Genomic DNA, 25434 nt, shown 5'->3' with positions numbered 1-25434 from the left:
TGTAAGGAAAAATTTCTTTACTGAAAGAGTGGTGAAACATTGGAACAGGCTGCCCAGGGAAGTGGTTGAGTCCCCATCCCTGGAAGTATTTAAAAGATGAGTAGATGAGGCACTTAGGGACATGGTTTAGTGGACATGGTGGTGTTGGGTTGACGGTTGGACTCGATGATCTTAGAGGTCTTTTCCAACCTCAATGATTCTATGATTCTATGATAACTTTGATCTATAAAGGAATTTACAGCCTCTTACGTACTGTTATTTCATGGGTATAGATTTTAATATTATAATGTTGAGATGGCAAGGATTCTTTCTAAAATGAGTTTCCAGCTCTTAGGAAATTCTTCCACAACATCCTACCTCTACAACTCTCAGTCTTAAGTATTCTAATACCACATCAACTCACTGTCAGACTTGTAAATTAAAAGATTAATGTAAGAAACTGCAAACTCTGGAAAGAAAACAGTATAAAAGAAAAAAAGAGTGACCTTGAGGGTCACTGGTTAAGGCTAAAATGAAGATAGATTTGTTTACAGATTCGAGATTAAACACACAACTTGGCTGTTAGTACAGTGATGGAAAAACAGAATAAACTAAAAATTTCCAATATTATTATCACTAACTGAACAAGAGGAGCTCTTTAGAAATGTAATAAAATGGATAGAAAGTTTATTGTTGGGATTCAGAAATGCATTCACAATTCATAACCATGAAACAATTTACACTTAAGTCAGAAATACTATAAATCTCTACCACTACAAAAGACATTCCACTAAACTTGCACTGAATCACACTGAAATATTAATACATTAATTCTGACTGATAATTCAGTATTAGACTTCTAAGTTTTATTCTGTAAATTAGGAGGCCATCTTAACTCTATAATTCTACACTGTCGTCATGCTCTAGATTATTTGTTTCCTGTGTAACTCACAGGATATACAGATACTGATTTTTTAAATTTTATTTTCAATCACATTTTAATCCAAAATCTCCTACTGTGTCACCATTAAGTTCACTGTCATCAACAATGTTTATTGTCCATCGCCCATGCCTATTCTAGGCATAACTGGTAAAGCAAGTTCTGTTTTACTGAGATGTTCTGTGCTTGAACCATACAGAATGATGAGCAATACTGTCATTTCTAACTTTAAAGAATCAGCAGTCACCATTTTTTTAATGGTTTGGTTTGATTACAGACAAAAGCCTCCAAATTCCACACAGTTGTTTCATGTTTAATCTTTCACAATCTTCATAGATGACCTACAATTTCAACTGCATACAGGTCTACTATCTACCACCAAATAGTCTATCAGCTTCACACATTGCCATTTATCAACTTAACGTATTGCAATTTAAAATGTAAAATGATTTATGAAATCAGTTGGAGAACTGCTCTCAGGGAAAAAGTTAGCTCCAAACTGACTGTTCTTTGGAGAAAGAGAAGTTTACCACAAGTACAATTTAAAAATGAAGTTTTAAAAAAGAGACAATAGCATTTTGTTTTGTAAACAAAACATGGAGTCATAAAAAACATGCCAAATTTCACTTGCTATAAAGGACAAATGGTCTGAAATACACTTAACAATTATTTTTCCCACTTCACATAAGAGACTATAATGGATGCAAGTCAATGGCTGAGTCATTGTTTCATAAATGCTTACCTCAAGAAAATCTTTAGGTGCATAAACAGGCCGGAAGAGACTTAGATCTGAAATAAGATTTCAATGATGCTATGTTAAAACCAAGAGACGAAAAACCCATGCAATTTTCCCATACCGGTAACACAATCTAGCAATTTCAATAACTTATTAAAGCAAAGATGAAAATAATGTTATCACAGATATCATGGCTACAACCACCACATCTTCTCCAAGATTATGCTACTGTTAGTGCCTTAGTTTTGTAAACCCCAAATAAGTGAACAGTAGTCACAGGAAGCTTTTTACTTATCCCACATAAGTCTTTAGATTGAACCATTCTTAGAGATGGGGGAGAGATGATATTCAAAAGAGGGTTGGGGTTTTTTTAACAGCATAGATTGTTGAATTAAACGTACTGCTGTCAAACAAAAAGTAGGGACTAGTCATAAATAATCCATTAAAAGTATTTGCCATGGCAGAGGAGGTACTGCAATACAAACTAGTACCTTTGCAAAATCATTTCTTTTAAGGAACTTGGATATGAACTAACAAGGCAGTTAGCCTTGCTCTCCCAAAGGATAATATGACTATTTTTTGCAAGTGTTATTTTTACCTTTTGTTAATAAAACATCTGAGCTTAATTATCCATAGTTCTGAACATTTTCTTTCTATTAGCCTGAGCTTACACTAAGAGGAGCAGTGCCCTAGCTCTATAAATCTCTAAAGCACTGGAATGAGGAGTATTATACCATAACCTCTCACTGATGATTCAAAGATAGTACAAGAACTTGAAGTGAAATAACAATGAAATGAATATTTATTTATGCATAATGACACATTACCAATGAGAAAAAAGACTGAAATCAGTTTACCTTGATTACATTAATCTTTGACTGATAAGTAAGATGTATATGCTATTTTTCTGTGTAAAAAAATTTAATGCACATAGATTTAGTTGATCTTACCTGGCTCATCAGTTCCCATTTCATTCCATTTACTAAGCAATTCTTTCTGTTCACTTACAGGCCTCTGAAAGGCACAAGAAAGTAACTCTTCTTTTTTTAACAGAATGAGTAAAAACATGCCTATTTCAAATACAATGTAACACTTTAAAAAATAGATTACACTAGCAACACAAACTTATTCTGCTTACAAATTATCCCCAGCCTGAAGGTATGTTCTACTGTAGAAAGTCCAACTTCCAGTTCAAGGAAAAAAGAAGCCCATTAAATAGTTTCATGTGTTTACTAATGAATTTTAGGCTGTTTAGTAGTCAGTTTCATATTACTGAAGATTTACTGCTCATTCCATAGAGCTGTTGGACTTTGTCATCAAATTCCTGTCCCTGGCACAGTCATGAAAAGCAAACACAGCTGCATCCTTTATCTCATATGATGAACCATAGAGGTTCCGCTGCCTATCCTAGATATACAACAGGTGAAAGATAAAGAACAAAACATTCTAACATTATTCCCCAATTCCATGATCTTTAAAATTAAAGCTTCTAAATTAATAAAAAACAAACCAAAACAGAGCAGAATGAATGACAACCAAAATTAGCAATGTACCAGTATCTCTCCCTCCTAAAGTACCAGTTCAGCTATAGCTTTCTCCAGCATACAAAGCATATATTGTGTACAGGCTATGCAGCTAGAAGTTATACTGCTGAGTCTGCACACAAAAATGCTCTATTAAGAGCAATTAACGTAGCAATTAGCTTTCCAACATGCTGCTCCCTCAAAAGGCTAAGTACTGCAACAGCAAAGAGGAAGATCTGCCTATAGACTTTATCTTTTCCCAAGTTGAGTTGATGCATACATTGCCACTATCCCTGAAAATTATTCTGCATTAAAATTATTTGGAAACTGGCCTTGCAGCTTTTGATAACCATGTGTAAAATGAACATTACATTACAAGTGTGCCAGACAAGGCTTAATTTCCAAAAAATGTCAGTTCAGCAACGTAAAGTTAATAATACATTACCTTCTGCGCTAGTGGGATACTGAGTTCTGTGCACATGCTGTTTAGACTTCTTAGAATTCGCTTCTCCCAGCTTCCCTAAAACACAAAAAAATTAAATTACATAGAATTTCTTTTTCCTCCAACTGCATTTATGATGTAATAACAAGCAGCTTTTTAAAGTTATATATAAGAAAGGATAGCAAGAGTCACCGACCAACACCTGCAAAAACGTTAAGGGAATCTTTACATGCTTGTTTAAATAGAAACAACAGAGCAAACAGATTTCATCATTTACATCACACTAAAGAACCAGAAAAATTAGTTGTTCACATTTCAGATCTCCAAAAAGCACATATTTCACAATTACTGATTTTTGATATATGCTTAATGATCAAGCTTCTTTATATATCAACATTTAACCAATTTTTCAAATGATTAAAAGCAGGGCAATCAACTGTGTACAGAGAATGCCTTCTCCACTTTGTGACCTGAAGGGAGTGGAAGTCTTTCTCCACAAAAGGTATTTTAGATGTTCTCAGAAGTTAAAAAAGTTAGAAACTTGGTATTCTGTAACGCTCAGAAAAATAGTTATCCTAAAATAATTGTCAGGAAATAGTTCTCTAATTGAAGAGAAAACCAGAAGCAGACAATACCTCGGTAGCAAGTGGACAGCTTAAAGAGCAATCAGATTCTTCCGACTATTGCATTAGACTTCAAACTTAACATATGGTGCCTAATCCGTGGATAATTCCTCTGAAGTTAATGCCAACTAGTATTGACTTCCTAGGCAACTGACTTAGGATTTTGCTGCTGTGATTACAGCAGCACCGGTGGGTTTTATATCTAATTTAGTTTTCTGTGGATGATGAGTCAGGCCCCAATCAAATGAATGCAAAGACTCCTCTTAATGTCATTTAGCTCTATTTATTATTTGTTATTTGCTCTAGACACGAATTCTACAAGTTAGTTACGGTCTAACCACATGTTCCTCAAACTTAAAAGTTCTGTCCGAAAGAGGCTGCAGTTTATTAGACAGGAAGCAAATGAAGGGAAGGGCAGATGTTCAAATGTTCTGTTAAAAAAATAAAAATTATATCTTGTCTATAACTGTTTCATTTTAGCTTCCATTTACAAGATCCTCTCATGACTTTTTCCATCAAATGAAATAGCTGTCTTTCACCAGAAATTTCTTCTCACAATCAAGCCAACCCTTCACCTTCTCTTGCATAAACAAAAGAGATCTGAGTATTAACTGTAAGGAGTGTTTTCCAAATTGCAGTATTTTTTTATAATATTCTGTATAATATTTTTATTTAACTGTATTATCGTATTCAAATGCCTTCCAAATGCTGCAGTTACACACCACCATGCCACAAACTGGTTATTCTCTCACGGAGGGGTGGTGTAGAGCATTTACAGTACCCTATTTTGCTGAGAAGTGGGGTTTTGTTGCTGGAAGAAATGAGAAGTGAGAGAGCACGAAGACTACCAAGCTATATAAGATAAGAAAGTGGAAACAAAGAGAGAATACAGAGGTGTTAGTAGCAGTTTAAAAAAAAAGTGAAATCATCAAGATCAAAGTTAAGCAAAAAAAAGAAGAAAAAAAAAAAAGAGCATGGATATGCTCTAAAAGCTACAAAAGAAGCACAGAGGAGGCAGATGTCAGCTCTGCAAGACCAAGAACCAGCTCGTTCCAAGGAGCAACGGAGGCTGATACTCTCGGTGTGACTGACAACTGCCAGACCAGACATTAACCCACTTATCACACTGGGGATGCAACATATTAGTACTAAATCACTTCTGGATACTCATAAACTGTGCCATAATTCAGCCTTCAAGACCACCCAGTAAAAGATCTTCAAATAAAAGCAACCAAGTCAAAACAAAAGTGAGGCTTGGAGAGGCTGTGTGACCAACACGCTCTCCCCTCTCCTCAGGACAGTGGAGTTACCTGCAGTGAGCAGAAACAGAACGCTGTATCCTTGACTGAAATAAAAGCCAGAGGCAGAGTTCATAAAGTCATTTCATTGATGGGAACAATACATTTTCCAAGATGATTCCTCTAATTTTACAAAGAATTTTAACACTAAGAAAACACGTTGCTGGGATTGCTATGGTTACAATGATAACCTTCAGTAAAATAGTTGAACTGAGGAAGGCAGTGCTGTAATTTGCTAACAATTTCAAACATGTCTATTACAAACTGAATTAATCTTATTTTGTATCAAAGCCATTTATAAACTTTCACTGGAGTTAAGTGAAACTGGGTGGACAACAAATAAACTAAACAGAAATATGTCCCAACTGCATAAACTAGCCAGGATTACTTAGTTTTTTCCACAATAATGAATCCTAAAATTCTTTATTCTAGAAGACTAGACAGAAATGTGATTCTTTCAGAGTGTACGTAATAAGACCTACTCTGTGGGTAGAATTCAAGGTGTCTGGACACAGATTTCATTTGGTACATTTTCTCTAATCAAAACCTGTAAAATTCAAAAATAAGAGAAATACAGAAACTATGTTGGTACTGCTCTCGTTCTGATGCTCACGAACTTTTCATTTGCCCTCTGATAAGAGGCATAACTTAATTTAGGACACAAGAAACCAAATCAATACATGATCTAAAAGAGATCTGAATATCCCCTACTCCAACTTCTGTAACAAGAAGCAGAAATTCTTTTAGGAATAATAAAAATGTTATCAAATTTCTTTTGACTTTAATACTTTTCAAAGAAAACACCATTTTTCTTTAACAACTATTCAAGCACTCAAGTCTATTTTCTCAAAGAGATTTAGAAACTAGGAAAGGTGAATTGACTAGTGAAGGAAGATGTTTTAAGCAGATCTTCAGCAGTCACAGCATTAGAATATGTAGCATTGTCATTTTATTTTTTTCAGAGTCCACCAGTCTCTTTCAAGAAAGAAAATTAATAATTTAGCTGGTTTTTGTCCTTTAGGGATTATTTAACTCTTCTGGGAGAAATTAGGATATGGATAGGAACATCTCTATTATACTTTAGAAAGTTCCTAGTACCCACGCTCCTATTGAAATCAACTGTAATGTTACTCTTATTTTAAATAGACGGGGGAGTGCTCTAGCTCGTAACTATAAACCTGCAAGTCAGAATGCTTTTTTGATTGTGTGTCTGTATAGCATGTACAACATGGGGAATCTGGTCTTAGCTGGGCAAAAAACCTACCAGAATATCAATAGCAAATATAGCAGTGTAATTCAAGGTAATTTTCTAATCAAGTCTGTTGTTTATGTATGGACTTTCTTCAAAATGCAAGATCTGAAAATGAACGAAAAGGAACATAGGAAAATTTAAGAACTGGGAGGAAAGGATTTGCTTTAGCAAAGCTCCATTTCAGTAAGATCTTCACAGATTTGGCACGGAGGTAAAAAATCTAATGAAGCAAGGGACAAATGGGTTAAAACACAGATAATTATGGTCTTCTATCTTCCCAGAATTCTAAATTGCAACCCACCAAAGAACAATTTATCTTCTCAGGTCCCTGTATTTTTAGATAACCAGCTGATGCTACTCAAGTAGAACATGCTGAATTACCCTTAAGAATTCCATCAGAATTCTCATTTTTGTGAATGCACTCCAGCACCCTAGTTTTAAGAACTGCCCTACCTTCAGGAAGGTATACTGTATCACAAAAGACCACCCCGAGTTATGTCGCTGACTGAACAAATTTCAGATAAACCTACCATTTTTTTCATTGGAGACAAATTTAGAAATAATGGAACAAAACTTCAAAGAAGATCAAACAAAAATAAGTATCATTAACTCAAACAACACGGGTTCTCCACAGCCAGTAGAGTATCTCAGCTTTCTCTGAAGATAGCTAGTTACCTTAAAGTTGCCTCCCTCTGGAAAGCAACACCTTTCCCACTCCTGTTGTGGAAAGCAGCTGCTGGAGCCAAGCAGACCTACTCCAACGCAGAATTGGCTGCTCCTTTCCCATTTTCTTACTCCTTATGCTTTGTAACTGGATGATGGGGCATCATTTCTTATCTACCTATCTCCTCCTTAAGTTTACTTGTTTAACATTTCTCTCAAACCCCTGAAACAAGCTCCTAGCTTACAGCTAAAACCAGGAAAAAGGACCTGTATGGAGTAAAACACAGCAATGCAAATTTATGAATTATATATTATGGGACTATCATGATAAGAGTTCCTGTTGAGTTTTACAGTGTTTGGTTTTTGTGAACTTTGTAAAATCTCATATGACACAATTAAAAAACAGCTTCATGGGTGTCGTGGTTTAACTTCAGTCGGCAACTAAGCACCACGCAGCCGCTCGCTCACTCCCCCCCACCCGGTGGGATGGGGGAGAGAATTGGAAGAGCACAAGTTAGAAAAACTCGTGGGTTGAGATAAAAACAGTTTAATAATTGAAATAAAATGATAATAATAATAATATGATAATAATAATAATAATACACAAAGCAAGTGATGCACAGTACAATTGCTCACCACCCGCCGACCGATGCCCAGCCAGTCCCCGAGCAGCGGCCCCCCCGGCCAGCTTTCCCCAGTTTATGTACTGAGCATGACGTCACATGGTATGGAATGTCCCTTTGGCCAGTTTGGCTGTGCCCCCTCCCAGCTTCTTGTGCACCTTCAGCCTTCTCAGTCGGTAGAACATGGGAAGCTGAAAAGTCCTTGGCTAGTGTAAGCATTACCTAGCAACAACTAAAACATCGGTGCGTTATCAACTTTGTTCTCATCCTAAATCCAAAACACTGTACCAGCTACTAGAAAAGAAATTAACTCTATCCCTGCCGAAACCAGGACAATGGGAGGTATCAGACTGTGGAAACACTTCCTAACATTTCTTTGGACTCAACTTCTTATGCTTCTCTTTAGCTCTTTTTGCTCTTATTTTTACATTGTCCATTTCATACCTTCATTGCTGTTTGCAGCAGACTTGTCCTAAATTGAGCAAAGGCTTTCCCAGTGAACTCTGGGAGCAAAACAAACAGTTGAAGAGGTCTGCAATCATTTCACCTCATCAAAACATAGATATGAAAATAGTCAATACAGCAGTTCAATGGATTCAGGAATTTCAACTCACAGCAGTCTCTGCTGGGCAGGTAATGCAAATTAGCAAAGTTCAAATATTTAACCCTAGAATCTAGTGCTAACACTTTGTCTGCATTAAGATGCATAAGTTTTAAGCAATAATTCTGCTGTTTAACAAGGCAGGAAGAGGTGAGCTATCGCCCCAAAATTGTAACCGGACCAAATAGCTCAGAAAACACCAGAGGTGTGAAATAACCCGATGTTTTAAAAGAAAGGTCCTAAATATTATATCTGACATTTTCCAGGAAGCAAACAAACAAAAAAAGACCGAGTATTTCTCTGTCTAGGAAAGACCTAAACAATGACAGACTAAAGCAGCTGTATCCAGTGATCTATCTCAACCCAAACACAGGTCCAGCTCTCCAGCACACATGATTAGAAAATATGCGTTATGTTACATTAATATTCAAAGATACGTAAATATTAATGGCAGTACTTTTTCTACACTGGACAATACCACAAATACATGAATGATTTACAGCATTACTATTCATTGCTGTTAATGCTCTATCCTTTCCCAGAAAGCTGTTTTTCTTTTGAGGTAGCAAAGAGAATACAGTATAAAAACTTCAGTCTGCCACCTAAGAATGAGAAAACAGAACCAATTTGAGGAGAAAAAGGGTTAATTATGAACATTTTAAAATCTACTCTAGAATAATACTAATAGAGTTTTAATTACTGATTCAAAGTTATTCCAATAACTGATATCAAAGTAAGATGGGTTTCAGAATATTACCCTTCTTTCCAAAATTCTGAAGTAGAGCAAAATTAATTAAGATAGAAAAGGATAAAGAAAATGTCAACGAGCTCATAACAACAGAAACAGCATCTCAAATGGTGGCTGTGCATAATAAAAATAGAATATGACTTATATGGAAAACAGTTTTCTACCAGGACAAATTTTGTTGATAGCACCAAAATATTCTTTTCCAACTGTTGTGATGCTAAGAGACAAATAAGGTGAAAAAATCTACCTACAAATAAAACAAAAACAGCCTTCTACCTTCAAAACATTAATTAGATTTCCGATACCTCATGAAAGTAAATTGGTACATTTCCACTTTTATTTCTCTCCCAAAAGGTTTTAGCAACATGTATATTTGCATTTTAGCTATTTCCAAATATTTTAAACAAAAAAACAAAATCATGGAAACACTGACTTTGTAAGCTTTTTACATCGTTTATTGCTCTTTAATAAAAAAGAGTAACAAAATAAAACCTAGTTGTGATTCAACTGATCTGATCATGATTGTTTTCTTAGGGACCTATTACCTACAGTGATAAACGTGTGTGCATCTTAAAAATCAAATGCTCACACGTACCTCAGTGGTTTTAGAAAATATAATGTTAAATCCTTAGCTGTGTATTTATTACTATTTCACAACTATCACCATTTATCAATAGTTCTCTGTGAAAAGGATTCATATGTCTTTATCGAAGAGCTGTATTTCAAGAACAGATTTGAAAGAGGATCTACTGGTTTTGGCTGGGATAGAGTTAGTTTTCTTCATAGTGGCTGGTATGGTGCTGTGTTTTGGATTTCTGACCAAAAGGGTGTTGATAACACACCAACATTTTAGCTATTGCTGAACAGTGCGTACATAGCGTCAAGGCCTTTTCTGTTTCTCATGCTGCCCCACCCACGAGTAGGCTGGGGTGCACAAAAAGTTGGGAGGGGACACAGCTGGGACAGCTGACCCCAACTGACCAAAGGGATATTCCACACCACAGGACATCATGCTCTGAATAAAAAAGCTGGAAGAAAGAAGGAGGAAGGGGGGACATTTGGAGTTATGGTGTTTGTCTGCCCAAGTAACCATTACACGTGATGGAGCCCTGCTTTCCCAGCGATACCTGAACACCTGCCTGCCAATGGGAAGTAGCGAATGAATTTCTATTTTGCTTTGCTGGCATGCGTAGCTTTTGCTTTACCTATTAAACTGTCTTTATCACAAGTTTTCTCACTTTTGCCCTTCCGATTCTCTCCCCGACTCCGCTGGGGGGACTGAGCAAGCGGCTGAGCTGCCTACCAGGGTTAACCCACCCCAGAGCATAGGGATGCATAATACTCTTTGAAATAGGGCTATGAAATTTTGAAGCTAGTAAAGGTAGGACTTCTCCTACTCATTCCTAAACTATTAGAAAAACAGTCCTTTCCACATAGAGCTAAAAATATTGGTTACTGTAAGTATTGTATACACTTTTATAAAATAATAACCAATGAAACTGGTTTAGACAAACATACACATAGATCCACCTCTGTAGTTTTCGCATTAGTAAACTGATAAGAGTGATTATTTTCAGGCAGTAAATTGTGGCATTACATTTCACATCACAGAAGAAAAATTAATACAATCTGTGTCCCCAGATGCTAAAGACTGAAACCCAGGACAGCAAGATAAGACTTACTGGAAAACACAACAATATGATTGAAAAAGTAAAACAATTTTTTGAATACCTTGTGAAAGAATACTGCAATATATTTCTAGGCACAGCTGAGTTAAATACAATTTTATCCTTACCTCAGATATTTTGGTTCGATCATATTCTGGAAGCATTTATTTTTTTACATTTTTATGTGGATTTTTTTTATTTATTTCAAATGGCATATATTGGTGAAAAAATAAAACCAGTGAAGCAAAAACACTTTTTTTCCTGACACCAAAAATCCTCATTTAATCTTTTATAGTCCAGTTTCTCTTATTTTCCTTCAATATGCCTTAAGCTCCTTAGCTCTATACTTTTCATCTTCCTTTCACATTTCTAAGTACTAAATATATCTCTTCTTCCTGAAGATCTCACTATCTCTGCAGCCCGTTGTATTTCATTGCCAAACTGCCTGCCAGTGTCTCTCCATAACAGTATTTTTGTAACCCTAAGTGAAATGGCCGATAGCTACACTTTTTCTTCTTCCCAACAAAATCAAGTTCTCCTCCTTGACGTATTTCACATTGTCTCTATTCTACAATATTCACCTACCTGCCACTATATCCTACTTCTTTCATGGTTGGAGAATTACTTGAGCATTTTTTTGTATGTATGTAAAATGTCACATATACAACATCACTATTAACTTTGATGCAATTACAAATTTGTGTTTTTCCTATGGTATAAAACCTAGAAATTGTACAATAACATTATAGAGAGTAAATCTCAAATAGTCTAATCAAAGATCTGATATGAACGGTAAAATTAGTAACAACCAACCTGTGCTTTCCTCATATAGGCTAATGGTTCTTTCATATGCTCGGGCGGTGCTGCAGGATGACAGGGTGCAGGAAACCTTAAAGAAAGTATAGTATATTTTAAATGTTCACATTTTTATTTTGCTTAATTAATCCTGTATTTGTAAACCTAAACATAACTTCTTTCATGACAGCACTAGCAAAACCACTGCATATGTTGATCAAGAACTAAAAATAAGCATTATTTTTAGAAGTATTTCTTCCTCATCCTTTCCTATGGACACAAACAATATAAAGACATGTAAGTATTAATAACATTTCAACATGAGTTCTTCTTGTATTAAAAATAATACTTCCTCATAATTGCATGTATTTGTAAAACAAAATCAAATAAATCTATGAACAAATCAGGTATTTTAGAAGTGTATCCTCTTCACATCATGTCATCTTTATGATTCCCTGGAACTTTTACTATCCAGGATATTATATTTTTTCAAGAGACAATACATTTTTTGGAGGATTTCCTTTTAAAAATCAATAGTGAACATGTACATGTCCAAAGCAATTAGAACTTTGCGGTGTTGACCTAAGCAAAGTTGAATATCCATTCATAAACTGCATTATGCCAAAATATAAAAGCTGGAACAAAACTAAAAAAACCCCCACAAACCAAAACACTGATTTGTCTTCCAGTAGTGCAGATTATTTCCAATGAGTTATTGCCAAACATTTCATCCAGCTTAATTTTAACTGTCTCAAGTGTCTTTCAGGAAACAAAATTTACACAAAACTTCTCTTATAGTTAGCCTGAATTTTCATTTGTTTATATGTATTCAATCAGTTCTTTTCATATGATTTTGGGAAACCCTCCCCAAATTTCTTCCCATTTTTAACTGGTAAGGTCATTCTTATACTTGCCGCTAATTTGTTCTGGACAACTCTGTGCGTATGTGTAAAATGGAATCAATACTAACAGATTTCAGCAATGCTCATGAAATCATGGTGTTCTTAGCTAATTTCAATTTTCCAGGACTAATTTCATTATTGTTTGCAGCTTATTTCCGTGAACTCAAAGAAAGCATAAGCATTAGTCCAAAAGACAGATATTTTTCCCTTGAAAGATATGATGAAGATGAATCCTTACTAACTGATACAAGTATTTTGCTGAATTGAGTCCCTCATACTACTAAGACACACTGTTCAAAACTGGTAACTCTAATAAGCTTATTTAAATCAGCACAAATAGATTTGCATATACATTTCTTATTATACAGTTGCATTTATGGCTATATCTGTTATGAAATTCACCTTTCCACCTTGCCAGAATGTAAAGGTAACTTATGCTTCCCAGAAGTCTAATCCAAAGTTCGCTGAACAATAATAAAAAGGGAATTTCACAAATTTCAGCATGTTTATAACCATATCCCAAGCATGATGAGCACTGATCTGGTAAGTCTAGAGATCCAATATCTTAAAGATTTTTTTTAATAATTAATACAACAAATACGTGCAATGCTGTCATAAACATCTGAAAATAATTAAAATCCATTTGCAGCAACTACGTCAGCTACACAAGAATTATATTATGACTGTTGGTACCTTTGGAAGTAAAACAACAAAGAAATTACTAAAGTAACTAAGAAATGTGGTGATATTTGTTTCACTCATTCTTTAAAGTTTACTTGAGTCCAATATTTTCACTAGGACGAAAAAGAAATAACGGCACTTTAAAAACAGAAATGAAGCAGGCACCCTTAGTATGACAGATCTTGCAGATAATAGTAACACATCCTACACCTATATATACACAAATGAATCAAAAGTAAATCATGTGAGTAGAACTTATTAAATAAAAATACTAAATAAACTCACACGTTGAGTTCACTATAAACAGCATTCTGAAGCTTCTTTTCCCAACCTGTTAAAATCAAAAAATATCCAGAAGACAACTTTAGGAATTAATACTAATGGAACATGAATCAGAGGTTGCTTTACAGTCACTAGAGTCTTCTGTCCTGTCTCAATTCATGTCTACCTACCAGACAGACAGGAAGAGACAAAGAAACCTTAACCTAATTAAGGTAGGAAAAACTGCAAGTTGAGACCTGTATAAAGGTTGAATATCCTTTATTTCCATCTACTGCTCAAATAATTAAAACACAGTTTTGGTTAAATACTTATATGCTATTTTTTCAAAGCCATTATATTATTAACACAACTATAAACATTAATAGACACAGTGTTCCTGATGATTATAAATCTTATATCACTTATCATCAAATCTTCACATTATGGTTACATAGCCTATAGCGTCCAATAGAAATTGGAAATTCAACTAAGGGTAAAATTTTCAAGAGTACCTCCATGAATGCTAATTTCCATTTTCAGAGGTGACTGAACTCTTGTACCATTCAGAACTTTCAAAAAAATTACCAGTATCTTATAAAATGATAAAATCACTGCTTTGCATAGTATGTTTTTCAAAATGCTGCTGGAATCCAAGAACTTTTTCCCTTTTAATTTTCTCTATCTCATTTAATAATCTGGAATCACTGAATGTCTGCTTCTGGCTACCGTCAGCGACAAGATACCAAGCCGCACAAACTACTATTTTCATCATGTACGTCACGTATATTCTTACATAGATGAATACAAATATCCACAAATGTATCAATGAAGTATTACAAACCTGACGTCTTCAGAAAATCCTTAATATCTTCTTTCAGTGATTCCAGTTTAATTTCTGGTTTGTGTAGGCTAACCTAATACGAAAAATTAATAAATTAATAAATAAATAAGCATCAAGCAAGCACTAAAAAGTAAGTAAATTGTGTATTTTAAGTTATTAAACAAGAAACATACATGCTTAAGGTTACACACAAAGCAAACTTCTTCCTACTAACTTGACAATGGTAATTGCAGCCAAAAAAAAAAAAATCAGCCAACTTTTTCCTCACTCCGTATCTTTGCTTTTACATCAGTGCTAAAAGCTGTATGCAGGGAAGGAGAGAGAAGGCAGAGGGAGTATCCAGTGACATATATGCTTAGTATTCTGAGCAAGTACCCCCCACACTTAGCACAAATGCTAGACTCTACACATTAAAGGATTGGTCATAAGGTACACAAGTTAATAACCAGAAGCCACTCACTGTATTCTACATGAAAAAAATCAAACTGAAAATGTTCCATAACTGCTCACTTAACCTCCCACAGTTCACCTCTTTCAGATAAGAAATGCCATCCTCAAAGTTCAAATAAAACCTGTGGACCAGATATTCCCCACTGCAGCTGTGAGTACCAGGTATATCCAGCCTCTTGTAATGAAATGCACTCGACACAGACAATTAGGCACCAACCAGTTTTACAACTGTACCATGACACTACCACGCAGATGTTGCTGCAGATTTTTCAGCAACAGCAGGAGCAGCTGCTATAGCATCTCCTTCTTCTTCTATAGCTAGACCAAAAGGAGAAAACAAACAGACCGCAAAGGTCCAAAAGGACAACAATCAGAAACTCAGGAGTTTCTGTGAAGTGACTTCTAAAACATATTTTCCTAAACATGGAGTGTGGCAATAGCTGATCAACACCAGAGGATAAAGCTAGAGGTTTAGAAAAGAATAGCAACCCTGGCTGCTAACTCAAAAATAACACTGGGAGATCCGTGTGCAACTTAATCCACTGCCATGACAGCTCAAGGCATATGTTAGAAGCATATGGCCACATCATCTACTTAGAAATGTGAGATAGCTCCTACCAAAAGCTACTCAGCAATATGCTGTAGGTGTATCAGCTGCTGATTCTATTGCAGTAAGTTATGTTGCTATTAAAAATAAACTTTTGCCAGCCCTAACAGCATGGCATGCTTTAGGCCCATCGCACACAACTAACAAACTCCACAATCCTATCATTTGCCTTACAGTTTATATACAGAAAAGGGTACTTGCTGTGCTGCACAGCGTGCTGGAAAAGTTGGTCTAGATGAATTCAAAATGCAGAATTTTAAGGAAATCTTTCCATTTTCCCTAGTTGAAAGGGGGAATGGCCAATAATGCAGAGACTGATAGCATCAGCGTTTCTGCTCTTATTTTAAGTCACCTTGCCATTACAGGCAAGGAAGGCTTTTATATTTGGTTTATCGACTGCAATAGCAAAGAGACTGTAAGCATGCTTTCTGAGAAAGAAAGGTGATCATAAGCACAAACCATAAGGTGTGGTGAGTTGCATAACTCTCATGTCAAATGACAAACATATAGTCCGTTCAGCACAATGGTAAAGACAGGCAAAGGATCATCGCTAAAGGCAGGGAAACAAATAAAGATTTTCATGGGAGTTCTTGGGCAGCTCACAAAATACCCTTTTAAGCAACAGCCTCAAGGAATATCTTATGAAGGACTCCTTCTGAACCTACTTTGATGGAAAGTCCTACATCTGTTTTGGACTGATGTATGTCAGGCTGAGTTTAATTTTTTTCTGCTGCAAGGCAGTGGTTTTGTACCTCTCCTGTATGAATTTTAAATAAAGTAACATGCGTCAAACTGGGCAGATTTTGCCATAGTGTTCCTCAGAAGTTGTTGCGCACACTTTTGTAAATGTTCAACTTTGTCTTCTGGGTTAAATATGGCCAATTTTAATCCCAAGGTCTACGGGGTGTTTACCTGTGGGGCCTGGTCCACATGCTTCAAAATCCTTTTTAGATATGCAAAAAAACCCTCACAAATACAATTCATTGACAGATGATGAATCACAACAGAAAAAAAGCTTTACAAACCATTAAAAAGTGAGTTCATTGTCTTGACACTGTAAACAGTGCAAGAACTGACAAAAGTGCAATCAGGAAAATAGTATTTTAATTCTCTGCTGTTCACACATCTGTAAAATTTGTGAACTTCTGGCTCCTTAAGGAAGGTCTGACACTCATACTGATGATCTTTTTTTTTTGTGGTTTCCTGGAAATTGATATGGCATATTGCATTAGAGGGGATAGAGGAGTTCAGTCCACACAGATGACTTCCTATTTTCCCTGTCAGCCCAAAAGATACAACAGAGGACTTTCTTGTAAACTGCTGTTCCAAACAGAGCCTGTTCCCCAGCTGCAGAACAAAAAAAACAGTGACTCTCTTGTATGCAACAGGGTGGCAGTCCAAAAGGAAGCAGGACAGCACTTTGGGGAAAATTTTCTCCAAGGATTACATTAGTGCATCATCTCCACCAGTTACCGTCACCTCTTCGTGCCCATTTATTCAGTCAAGTTCTATTTTACTATTCCTAGCCCTGCTGCAGCAAATATTTCTATGCTAATCTTTAATTTATCAAAACTTTTATTTTTAGCCTGTTTCCTGTGTCCTTTTCCTTCTCTTGACTGCAAAATGCCCTACTGAGACAAATTTTCATATAAGAAATGTGAAAATTCTCCCCCAAATTATGGGGGCACTTCTGTCCCCACTCTTGTCATTTCAGGATGCAATTGCCAAAGCCTCCTCCCATTTCCACTTGTCCTTTTGTTTACTTCTGGATTACGATCGATAGATTCCTACAGTGCTACGCAGAGCTACAGAGCCACAGAAACTGTTAGGACTCAGTACATACTGGATTGCCGACCAGTTTTCAAATCAGAAATTAGATGCCTGAAAGGTGAGAATCTGGCAGATGGTCCAGCTAGCGGCTGCAGAACAACATACCCTAGCTCTGTGTAATATAGCCAAAGAAGAAAATATTTATTTTGGTAGGTAAAAGGAAATCCCTTCAGAATTGCTTTGCTGTAACTTAACAGAATGGTACCTCTTTGGAATTTAAACGGGTGTTTATGGGCACTAAATTGAAGAGTCAAAGAGACTTAGCAGAGCTGATGTTCCAAAATTACTAGACCGGGTCTCCCACAGACCTTTATTTTCCCTTTGGACTAACTGGTCTAACTTATTTCTGTGTTGCACTATGTTGCAAAAAATATTTAGGTATTTTGGTAGGGTTTGTTTGTTGTAAACTGGTTGATACAACATACTGCCTAAGTATCATTTGCATTTTCATCCACTTTTTTTTTTTTTGTAGAATGTAAACATGTTGACAAAATTTTATTTATATAAAAAGCATTACTATGATTTACACTGATAAAAATGCCTGGCTAAGGTTTATTGGGAAAACAACACCTTGATGACATTTGTACTGATGAACTGAATTAATTTCCTGCATTATCAAAATGCAGCATGTACCCACCCAGGTAGAACTAGAGACTCCCCAATTTCAATACACACATCTCGATGAACAAGTATCTTCCTTCTTTTAAAAAAAATCTGGTATTATCAGGAGGCTATCACAAGCAGGGTAGAGAGTGAGCAATATAAGGGAACAACTTGTGAAGGCAAAGAGTGACAGCCAGACCAAGGAAGAAATCACACTATTCAGAGGCTCAGTCAGGCCAAGACAGAGTCCTGAAAGGAGACAGGGATGAATGCAGCATAATTCAGCAAGCAGTAACAAATTATTTTTAACAGAAGTTAATGCCTTCCAGTGTAACTGGCATTGTGCATACTCTTATGGATTGGGCACCAGGGTTCAGGCGCTGGGTGTCCACATTAATCTACAGTCTCAGTCAGCTTTTCGCAAATCAAGAAGCAACCAGCTGTTAGACGTTCCTTCATAAAACAAGCTATCATTACAGCATTTGTTGACACCCTCTTGTCCTTCAGCTGTACAGAAGAGAGAGGATAGTTTTGGGACTTTCAAAATCTTGCCAAACCTTCTGAAAGGTGGCTTTGTATTTATGTTCTGTGCACATCATCTTTGCCTTTGATTTTGATAAGGTATCCTGCTGAGATCTGGGCAGTCACCATCATAAGTGATACTCCAAACACATTATACTTTCTGTACCTGGCTGCCAAGATGGAAGAAAATCCAGACACTCAACATTGATCTGGCTGAAAGCAAGCAAAAGGATAGCACAGAGCTAGTTGGAAAAAGTTGGTGGGTGTAGTAAATTGATTTGTAGAGCAAGTGAACACAAAGAGACAAATCTATTTGCAAATTAGCATCTAAATTTGGAAATGGCGTTCAGTCATCATGACTGGAGCAGCACTGATCATGCAAGACGACAGATGAGCCATGAAGGCACAGCACTCAAAGAAGTATAGGAAAATACCTGGAGGACCAGCAACATACTACAAAGAAGAGGCTTGACAGAACGAAGTGTTCCAGCATAACTCCAGTGTTAAACCATTTCTTTTCTCAACAAGAATAAACACTGCAGAGAAGTGATCCAACTATACTGAAATGTGGAACTGCATCAGATGAACACATAGTTTTATCCTGCTGCAAACAGTTCTGCAGATAACTTTACACAATCTAAATATTTTTACAGACTACCCACCATAATTTCTCTTAAAAGCCCCTTTTGTTTCAGACCAGTATGTACACTCTCAGAGCATTTATTACTGTTCACTATGATTTTGCACAAGTACACGTTTTTAGCTTTTATTGCTATTATTTCCCAAATTACAATAAAGCACACTACCCCAAATATAGTCCAACTTCAGCAGCAGTAAATTCAATGAAAGCTAATAAATATTCACCTTTTCTCACATACTCCATTCTGCCATTACTAGATTTTATGAGGATCAAGCCAACTTGTTAAAAACCACTTCAAGTACAACCACAACAATTTCAACGTAAATACTCTCTAAACACTTAAAATCCTACAAATCTAAGGGAGTGATTTTGGTTTTGGTTTATACTTTTCTGTAACAGAAAGAGGAATGATTCTGAGCATAACTAAACAAATTTCAGTAAGTATAAAACCCTTATTACATTGATAATTTTCCAACCCTTGTACATTTCTACAGTAATTACACTAAGGGAAAAAGTATTGTGAACTTTCTTATACAAGTAAAAATAACCTAGCAGGTGAAACAGAGAACTTCAATTAGCCTCATACAGGAATAAACAGCTTCAAATGTTATGTTCTCCCACAAGATATGCAGGACACATTTCTAATAATATAATTTTGATGTTTTAATAAATTTTCTAGGTTTTATTTGAATATAAAACTAGTGCTGCAAATAAAATACACACACACAAGGTAAAACATAATCTACATTACTAAAATAAAATCTGCAAATCAGGCTTGCATTGCTTCTGAACTTCATAATCTGTATTCACAACTGCTTTCAATTTAAAATTCACTGCACTGCAAATGTTACTACTGAACCATTTAAACCAAAGTACAAGCTCTATCAGGAGGGGATAGTAAGCCCTTTGTTAAATACAATGCACGAAAAGGAATCATTAATTATCTATGATGACTCATGAGCCTACATTTATTTGCTAAGTTTTATTAAATAAATGCTACATTTCACAGAAACATTCTCCTTCTTAATGTGATCTTTTACTTATGTAGAGATCAGTATCAATTTCTTTTTTTAACTGTTGGAGAAAAATGTCATTAAAATAATATCCTCAGATTTCTAAGATGTTTATCTGTACTCCCTTTAGAAGCACACAGTCGGGCAATACCCCAGCTGCAACACTCCTAGTGGTCCCAAAGCAAGCTCCTCTCCTTCTTTGCCCCATTTGAAGTCTTGTGAAGACCCTTACCTCTCACTTCGATTAATATTTTCTTTAAACCTTTCTGGTACTAGTCACAGGTCTGTTCAAAGAGTGATGGCAGAGTCCTCTCCTCTGGACAGTCATTCTGATCGTGACATATCCTAGCATATCTCCTCTCCACACCTTATTCATACCTTCAGGTACCTCCTAAAATCTTTTCTCACTCCCAAACCTAATACTCAATTGTCAGATTGGGGTGGGGTGTCAGGGCTGATTCTTACACTCAAGTTACCACTTTTAGCCTACTTTGACAGCCTTTATCCTGTTTTTCTACAAGTTCTCCTTCAAGCTGTCCCACTACAGACATACCTACAAGAAACAAATCTGAGAACGTCTACACAGAAAATGCCTGGAGGGATTCCTTGTATTGTGAGTCTTTCTTGTTCATTTTAAAATACAATTTAGAACCTTTATCTTTCATTTTATTTTCACCTCCTGTTCTAGAAAAGCTCTTTAGGAATAAACTACTGAAGCTTTTGCTTGGTTGCTTTGTTTTGTTTTTTTTTATTTTAAACTTCACTTGTTATTTGCCCCTGGCCACTAGAGGTTCCAGGCAACTCAGAGTCAGACTGATTTCTATTAGAGGTTTGCGGAGGACAAAAATTAAGATTGATTAATCTTAATTAATTAATAAAGCCTGGCTTCCTTCAAACATGATGAAAAACAAAGTTTCTGAATTCTCTGCAAATGAAAACGTTGTTAAAAAGGTAGCACTTTTTTCATGTTTCTGAACTGTTCCATTTTTATTGTCAGTTCTCTGACAAAGATTTTCCCTAAAACAAAATTTTAGCAAGATTTCACAAAAAAATTTGTTTTCAAACTGCATTTTGTGATTGAAGATGTCCGTGTCTCAGTTTTCTAACCACCTCTAATTTTTACCTTAAAAACATCTACATTTCAGAAAGGGAGGAGAAAAATTAAGACAAAAGCGAACAAACAAATTTGGTTACAAACTCACACAGTGAAAGTTGTGCCTGAGAAACTGAGATCAGATTTCTCCTCCGATACCCCAATAACCCCAGCAGCAATTCTACCTGTTGAAAAGCCACTATCTAATATTTTGGCTCTTTGTAACTGTTACTCTTTCCTTTCAAACACACTACAAAATATGCCCTGAAGAAATTCCAAGGCAAATGACAGGCACGTTACACCTTTTCCTGCATTAATCTCTTTGTATTAACTGCAGGCACATTATCAATATACCAAAACTCAACCTGTGAAATCAACATAACATTTATTTTCCAAATCGTCACTAACAAGCATATGACCCTACCTCTACTTCAGTCCTCAGGACAAAAATGTGATTATCTTGGTATCCACAGAGCTAAAGCTGTGACAGCAAATCATTTGGTGCCCATGCCAAACTTATTTCAAAGAGACTGTGTATCACAGTCCTTGACACTAGCTCAGGCTCTCAGTGACAGCCAAGCATAGCGCTGGTGTGATCAGTTCAGAACCACAGGGCTACTCTGTCAACTCTCACAAATAATGTCAGGATATTGTGTTTTCCCCAAAATTCTATTAACTCGTGAAAGAAACTGTTCATTTTGAGCTCTCCTTCCTAAACATTAAAAGAAGAGGTGAATTTACAAAACAGAGTTTTTAATAGTTAAAATACTGTTTGTGAGACTACATGACCTCTCAAAAATTTCAGGCAATATTATAATGGACCTTACGATCCATTCTGACTCTCATGTTTTCAGAGACGGTAAATATTTTTGAGGAAGGAGTTATCAGCAATGCCGGTTTCTACACTGACAGATAAACAGCAATCTTTGTAAAGGTAAAATATAACTGTAGTATAAATATCCAAAACAATAAGTAAGTTTTATTCTGATGCATTGCCTCAACAGATTTCTCAAAATACAGTATGCTTCCCAAAAAATAGCTTAAAAAACATATAAAAAGGGACCACCTATAGACTAATATTGCAACCAGTGCAGACTAAGCATTGTTCAGAAACTGACTGTTAACCAGCAGACAAAAAACCCACCACATCCTATCAATAAACTGGAGTGCAGGTGTGATGCATAGCGATAGCAAAGATTTCATATTTGATAATTCAACTACAGAAATACCTCATGTAATGGGAGGGAAATCAAGCATTAATTTAATACACAGAGTAGCCAAATTCAGAAACCTTCAGAATTCTGTACAGCTGCTAAGGGATGGAGCAAAGATAAGGAACTCACTGATAGGGTCTTTGCAACTGCATAGTATAGCAATAATATGACTATACAAGCATTATAAATAAAACAAGTCTATACTGTACATGAAAGAACATAAATGCATGCAAGGTCAATTAAAAAAATTCAAGATCAAGGAGAACATACAGATTCCTGACTCTTTACATTGAGAAATTCTCTAGTTGATGTATCTAAAAACTTTCCAGTCTTTCAGATCACTACACTGAACTATAGCTCTGATTTAATCTTCTACTACAAACTCTTTAAACACCTACTCTAAGAATCAACTTGAAAATTTGTTGCCCTGTTTATTTTCTTTCCCCTTAGCACTTCATACGACTAGAATAATCTTCTGACCTGTATATCTGTGAAACAGTGTTCTGCAAAGCTATCATGACAGATTTGGCTGTGGTCAATACACTGTGTTTTATTTATTTTATAGGTTACCTTTATGCTTTAATTATGCAGAGTTTCTGCTTGTATTGAGTAAATTGATATGCTATAGAGTCAGGGAGGGATTTAGGCATTTAACTGCCCTTTCAGACATCAAACACCACCATGGAAGGGCACTGCTAAGGTCCTCAGAGTGTCCACCTGTACAAAATGGCTGTACAACATAGCCATCCACCAGCAATATTTAAACACCCTGCCAAGTCTTGATGACACCAAGCTTCCCCGTGTTTCAAAACAAACATGCAAAGTATCAAATGACTGTGAAATCAGGCCTCATGGGAGACAGAGACGAATTAATGCAGAGGTGAGTACATACAGGTTTTATTATAATCAGTAAGGTAGTTGTTAAAAGAGAGTCCTGTTCTGAAATCCCATCACTGCTTTTATTGAGGACAAGGTCCTGAATTTGCCTCTCCACACCTCATATCAGGCTATCTATTTGGGATGCTGAATTCCCCAACACTTAGCAGAACCCAACGTCTACACTCTTTTATAATTCCAGCCCCCTTCAAATGATGCACATTTGCTTACTTACGTTATTTAGAGAGCAGTCAGTCAAAAGGAGCAAAGCAGACTTTAAAAAAGCATTTAGAGACCAAATCAGCAAATGTAGAAACAAAACAAAACAAAACAAAAAAACATAAAAGGCACGCAGTGATGTCACTTGCTATGGAAAGCTTTAGAGACATTCAGAGAAGAAAAGCATGTTTCATTTAAAAACCTAACAAAACTAAGGCAGATAATGGACATTCTATCCTAAAAAAACTGTACAATTTTAAGCACTGTTTGGAAAAAAAAACCCCACACAACAAAAACCCCAAAGATTTTATAAAACCCAACCCAAAATATTTCAGTAACACAATAATCGTTACAGCACCACTATTATGTTATTATGATCATGAACATTGACACAATTTTAATCTGAAACATCCTAAATGAAGTTCAGCTGAAATATGAAAATCTGGTTTCAAGTGCAGATAAGTTACTAAATATAAAAAAGCAACTGTTTTCCCAGCTACAAAAATGTACTTTCATGTGCGTTTTTCATTTATTTTCACTTCCTTTCACCAAATCCTCATTTTCTCAGGGGCACTCTGGAGGAGGAAAGGGGGGGGGGACGGTATTTAAAGCTTTCCAAATTAGAGATTGAAAGACAAAGCGATTCATTTTAGGAACCATTTGAAGCAGTGAGATTTCAAGAGGATAGTCTTCATATTCACTGCGAAATCCTTCAATGCCAGGGGGCGAAACTATAAATACAGCTCTAGAAACCAACCAGCCCGCTCCCCGGCCCCGTCGAGGAGGGAGGGAGGGGAGGCCCCCGGCCCCTGCCCCTGCCCCGGCGGAGGCCGCATGGGCTGGGCCGGGCCGGGGGCGACGGCCGGGAACAAAGCGCCGGGGAGGGGGAGCGGGAAGGGAAGGCGGGACTGTGGGCAGAGCGCCAGGTCGGGGCTCACCCGGGCCTGTCGCTCCAGCTGGGAGTGGAGGCTGGAGCCCTTCAGCCGCTGCACAATCCGCGCTATGGTGAGGGAGAGCCCGCTGTCCGGATCCAGCATCGCGGCGCGGCGCCCCTGCCCGCGGGAGCGCTGCTGCACCGGACCGCTTTCGCCGCGGCACCCCGCCTCATTAACTGGCGTTACCAGGCAACTGCGGGAGCGGGGGCGGTCCTCCGCGGCGGCGTCCGGGTGGAAAGCGATGCCTCACAGAAAAGTTCCCCGCCGCCCATCCTGACTTGAGCGGGACAGCGTCCCTTCCGCTGCCCGGTGTGGCGCAGACCCCCACGGCCCCCTCGCCGCTCAGCCCAGGAGGCCCCGCGCTGTCCCCAGAGCCGGGAAGACCGCCCCGGTGGTGCCTTCAGCTGCCCCCTTTCCCCAAGCACCTGGCAGGCTTCCTCCAGCCCGCGTGCCACACGCACCTTGAGCTGGATAACGGTTGCCTAAAGCTCTGGTGAAAACCTCACGCGCTGCTTCTGTTTCCTAAATAAACGGTTATGATGTATCATTGCTAGAAAGGAAGTCGGAAATAAGTGTAAGGAAAGCCTGCGTGTGGGTCTTGGGCTTTGGCCACGCAGCCTGAGTGCCAGCGCCTGGCCACGCTGGTGTTGGAGACATCCAAATGTGCCCAGCCTGCTCGCTCTGCCCTGCACTTCTGCGGAGCTTGCAGAGAAAAGTGTCCTTGTCCCCACAGTCTGCGTGACTCCTTCAGCCTTAGCGTGTGTCCAACCGCCCACCTAGCAGAGGCGGGTTCGTGACAGCAGCCTATGAAGGTGTTTGTAGCTGCTGTCACTTGCTAGCCTGCCAGGCCAGGTGGA

The 25434-nt window shown here is 37.2% G+C and overlaps 1 protein-coding gene across 1 annotated transcript in view; it reads right to left on the bottom strand.

Moving 5' to 3' along the window:
• TBC1D19 (TBC1 domain family member 19) overlaps positions 1-24714 on the bottom strand; it is a 57716-nt gene extending 33002 nt beyond the window's left edge. The window contains exons 1-7 of the mRNA XM_076336067.1: positions 24581-24714; positions 14576-14648; positions 13759-13804; positions 11909-11984; positions 3624-3698; positions 2606-2669; positions 1662-1708 (exon numbers count right to left, since the gene is read on the bottom strand). Coding sequence (XP_076192182.1) covers positions 1662-1708; positions 2606-2669; positions 3624-3698; positions 11909-11984; positions 13759-13804; positions 14576-14648; positions 24581-24679 — 480 coding nt within the window. The 5' untranslated portion in view covers positions 24680-24714. The remainder of the gene's footprint in view (positions 1-1661; positions 1709-2605; positions 2670-3623; positions 3699-11908; positions 11985-13758; positions 13805-14575; positions 14649-24580) is intronic.
• Positions 24715-25434: the final 720 nt, after the last annotated feature.

This window comes from Aptenodytes patagonicus, chromosome 4 (assembly GCF_965638725.1).
Source record: "Aptenodytes patagonicus chromosome 4, bAptPat1.pri.cur, whole genome shotgun sequence".
Lineage (NCBI taxonomy): Eukaryota > Metazoa > Chordata > Aves > Sphenisciformes > Spheniscidae > Aptenodytes > Aptenodytes patagonicus.
The sequence above is the reverse complement of the archived record's forward strand: the minus strand, read 5'-3'. Positions and strand labels throughout refer to the sequence as shown.